This window comes from Hylobates moloch, unplaced genomic scaffold (assembly GCF_009828535.3).
Source record: "Hylobates moloch isolate HMO894 unplaced genomic scaffold, HMol_V3 SCAFFOLD_6, whole genome shotgun sequence".
NCBI classification, from domain to species: domain Eukaryota; kingdom Metazoa; phylum Chordata; class Mammalia; order Primates; family Hylobatidae; genus Hylobates; species Hylobates moloch.
The window spans coordinates 91,306,597-91,310,389 of NW_026652281.1; the positions used below are offsets into that span (position 1 = coordinate 91,306,597).

Sequence of the window (3,793 nt, forward strand, 5' to 3'; positions counted from 1 at the left end):
CTGGGGTCTATGAGAGGGACGTGCAGCAACCCTGCTAACAAGTAATACCTAACATTTATTCAACCCTTCCAGACACCAGGTGCTGCGCTAAGTATTTTGCATGTATTCAGCCATTTAATCCTCACAATAACTCATCTCTTAGATGAGAAAAATGAGGCCCAAACAGGTGAAACTCCCAGCCAGTAAGTAGCAGAACCAGGCTTCAGATCCAGTTAATCTGGTTTCAAAGTCCATGCTCTGTTTTTAACACCACTGTGACTAAATATGAAATATAAGTGTACCCAGAACCAGCTGCCCTGATGGGAACACATGAGTTGGGCTCTCTCTAATCTGTGACCACATAAAAATTATTCATCAAAGGTAAAACCTAAAATTAGGACATGGATCAATATACTGTGAGTTCATCACTGATTCTTTTATTCATGATTTTCTCTGTAATAGGGAATCATGTCCTAGTCTATGCTCCTTGAGTGATGAGGGTTCAGTACCTCCTCAAAGCCACCCATGGATCAATAACAGCTCTTGTTTAAATACAGATAGATAGCACAATCTCTCCTCATTAATCATGGATTCTGCGTTTAAAAATTCACCTGCTTGCTAAAATGTCCTTATAACCCCCAAATCGATACTGGTGGCACTTTCATGGTCACACACAGGCAGGTACAGAGCAGGGGAAGCTGGATTTGCATGATGGGCACGTTCCATCTGAGATCTGGCGAGGCAACCTTGTCTTCTTGTTTCATCTCTCATGCTAACAAATGTCCTCTTCGTGGTCTATTTAGTGCCATGCGTTCTGCATTTTTGTGCTTTTTGTGGTGATGTCACTGTTCAGAGTCGCCCCCAAGAGTAGCGCTGCTGTCTAGCGTTCCTGAGCTAAGCAGGCTCTGCTGTGCCTTACCGGGAAGGCACCTGTGTGAGACAAGCTTGGGTAGTGCTACTGGCCGTGCATTTGGTGTTGAAAAATCCACAAAACTGCACATCCAGGAAAAGGAGGAGGAAATTGGCCAGTTCATACATGAGGCTGTGATGGGAAGTGCTAAAGTAACACCTACTGTGTGTGATGGAGCTGTGGAAAGATGGAAAAGCAACTACATTGGGAGATTCATGAGATGATGAAGGAATTTTTAAAAAGCAGGGTGGACAGCACTGTTGTGAGGTTGAAAACTAAGGACATTTGCAGTCATGTTACCCAGGGACACAAAAATGGAAAGGCCTTTCCAGCTGGTGTTTTATTAAAAATAATCCTACTTATAATTAATTCTTTGTAAGACTTATGTATTACATAAAGTGTCTTTCAACAGAAACCCACACATAAAAGAAGGTTGATGAAAATGTTGTGGCCAGAGGTTTGCATGAACCTAACCCAGTATTTCTCCTTTGAGTGATGACTCTGTATTCTCTAATTCAGCACTCGTGGGAGCTTTGTCAGAAGCAACTGCCGGGACTACCGAAAATAACTGTGGACACAGAGAGGGAAATGCATGTACTTCAAATTGAAATATATAGACATGTAATTTACATAGATAATACATGTATTTCAATCTGAGTGAAGATTTCTTCCTCTCCTCAACACCTGACCAGTGTCAGCCTCTGCCTGAAGTTCTGCCCCTGAGTCACACTACCCTCCTTAGTTAGGACCCTATGTGTGTGTAGCCATGGCCCAAAGTCACACCAGTCTAGGGTGCTGGTCTCACCCTCAGATAGGCAGAGTTGGGGACATGGTTTTGACCTAGGGTGGGAATCACAGGCGCTGTGCTCCTCTCTCCCCTAGAGTTACCCCCACACACCCACGGTGATTGATGGGGTGGTGCTGCCAAAAACACCCGAGGAGCTTCAAGCTGAAAGGAAGTTCCGCACTGTCCCCTACATCATCGGATTTAACAAGAAGGAATTTGGCTGGTTTCTTCCAACGGTGAGAAGGTGCAGGTCTCTTGGAGGGACTCACCCACCCCCATCAGCTCTCCCGTCTCTGGTCCCAGGAGTGCTTCCCTCTCCAAGCACCCCTCTGAGTCCTGGGCAGCTGTTCCCTTCAGCAGGGTTAACATTTCCATGGAAACCTTCTCCAGGAGGGCACAGTTGTCACCAGGGTATCAGGTCCCTGGGATCCCCTCTCCCCAGACTCTCTGATTGTCTTCCTATTGAAGAATCCTGAAGTGTCTATGCTCGGAGGGCCAGCAGAGAAAATAACTGTGCAGATGGGAAAACTGAGGGGGCCTGGGTAGGGGGGAAGGAGCTGAGGAGTCCAGAGAGGCAGTCGGGGGCTTCCTGCCTTCCCACTTTGGGCGGGGTAGGCATAGTTTCCCCATAAATCACTCATGCTCTTCATCACCTCATTGAAAAGATTCAAAAAAAGTGGCTGCTTTTGATTTACCATTGACTTCTAGGGAACAGTAGACAGCAGGGTCTACTTGAGAGATGGCGGTCAGGGGAGGGTGAGGATGGAAAAGTTACCTAATCAGGTGCTATCCTCAATACCTGGTGACAAAATAATCCATACAGCAAACTCCAGAGACACAATTTACCCGTGTAACAAACCTGCACATGTACCCCCACACCTAAAATAAAAATTGGGAATAAAAAAGTGGAAGAAAAAAAGATTGACTTCTAAAAGTGAAAAAGCGTTCTCCTTCCAGTAGAGAACACACAAAGCTGACCATGATTAAAGCAGTAGGACAGAATTTATTGGGTAACATGATTGCACAGAGGAAAGAAGAGTCCAGTATGGATTGGACTCACATCCCCAAAACTAACCCCTGGCGCTGTTTTGAAGGCTGAGTGTGCAAAGGGAAAGGCACTGTGGGCTGTGGAGAGGGACTTGGTCCATGTGACTAGACCGCCTGGATGTCTTCATCCTGGCTCACCTGGGGCAGAAACAAACTTCTCTTGTCTTCAGGAGAGGAAGCCATGCATTAGACCGCAGGAAGAACCCACTGAAGTCAGGCTCTACTCTTTCCAAAGGGACTGGGAAGATCAGGAGTGAGCTCTCTGAATGTTTGCATTGCAAAGAGAAGGCTCTAAGGTCCTCAAGGAAATGGGGTTGGGTGGTAGATTCCATCCCAAAGGGCAGAGAAAGTGTTTATCATTGCAGGCTTCTAAAGTAACTGCTCTAGTTGGGTTCAGGGGCCTGTCTGCTTCTCTCCAGGTTTTGGCTGGAGCAGAGTAAATTGTCCTGGCAGAGTTGAGCCTTCCCAGGCAGGCATGTTAAGGATACTGGGGTCATTCTAGGGACATGGCCTTAAGCCGCTAGAAGTGATGCTAGAGTTTGGTCGAGTCTCTGAATGCAGAGGTTTGAGCAGAGTTGTTTTGTGCGAAGAGATATGAAGTTCGCCCCTCAGAAGGATTTCAGAGGTTATACCAAAGACCAAAGCCATGAAGGCAGGCTCTATGGCTTTCAGTGTCATCTGTGACACTTGGCAGTACTTGGGAGGTCTGCGTCCTCTTCCCCAGAGCACTCTATTCCACACTGGCCTGGAAGACACCTTCCCTCTGCATGTCACTGACCACTGTAGGGATCCTAGTCTGAGACACACACACAAAACACACACACACACAGCAAAACACTGCCACAGCTTCTCCATTTTTTTTTTTTTTTTTTTGTAATTTTTGTAATGCTTGAGTTTCTGGATATAAGCCCATTTTATTCATTGGTTTTGCCCATTTCAGTAAAAACCCATGCCCTTAAAAGCCCCCCAAATTAGAGGACTTTCAGTCTGCATTGGTTTGGTTGGTTGGTCAGTTTGTTTCTTCTTATTAATTCCCAATGATTCATAAATGCTTAACTTTTTTTTTTTTT

At 45.8% G+C, this 3,793-nt stretch overlaps 1 protein-coding gene across 1 annotated transcript in view; it reads left to right on the top strand.

Moving 5' to 3' along the window:
- The window catches only part of LOC116470595 (liver carboxylesterase 1-like), a 20,733-nt gene that overhangs the window by 4,292 nt on the left and 12,648 nt on the right, over positions 1-3,793 (top strand). The window contains exons 2-3 of the mRNA XM_058440376.1: positions 833-1,041; positions 1,772-1,912. Of these exons, the coding sequence (XP_058296359.1) occupies positions 833-1,041; positions 1,772-1,912 (350 nt within the window). The remainder of the gene's footprint in view (positions 1-832; positions 1,042-1,771; positions 1,913-3,793) is intronic.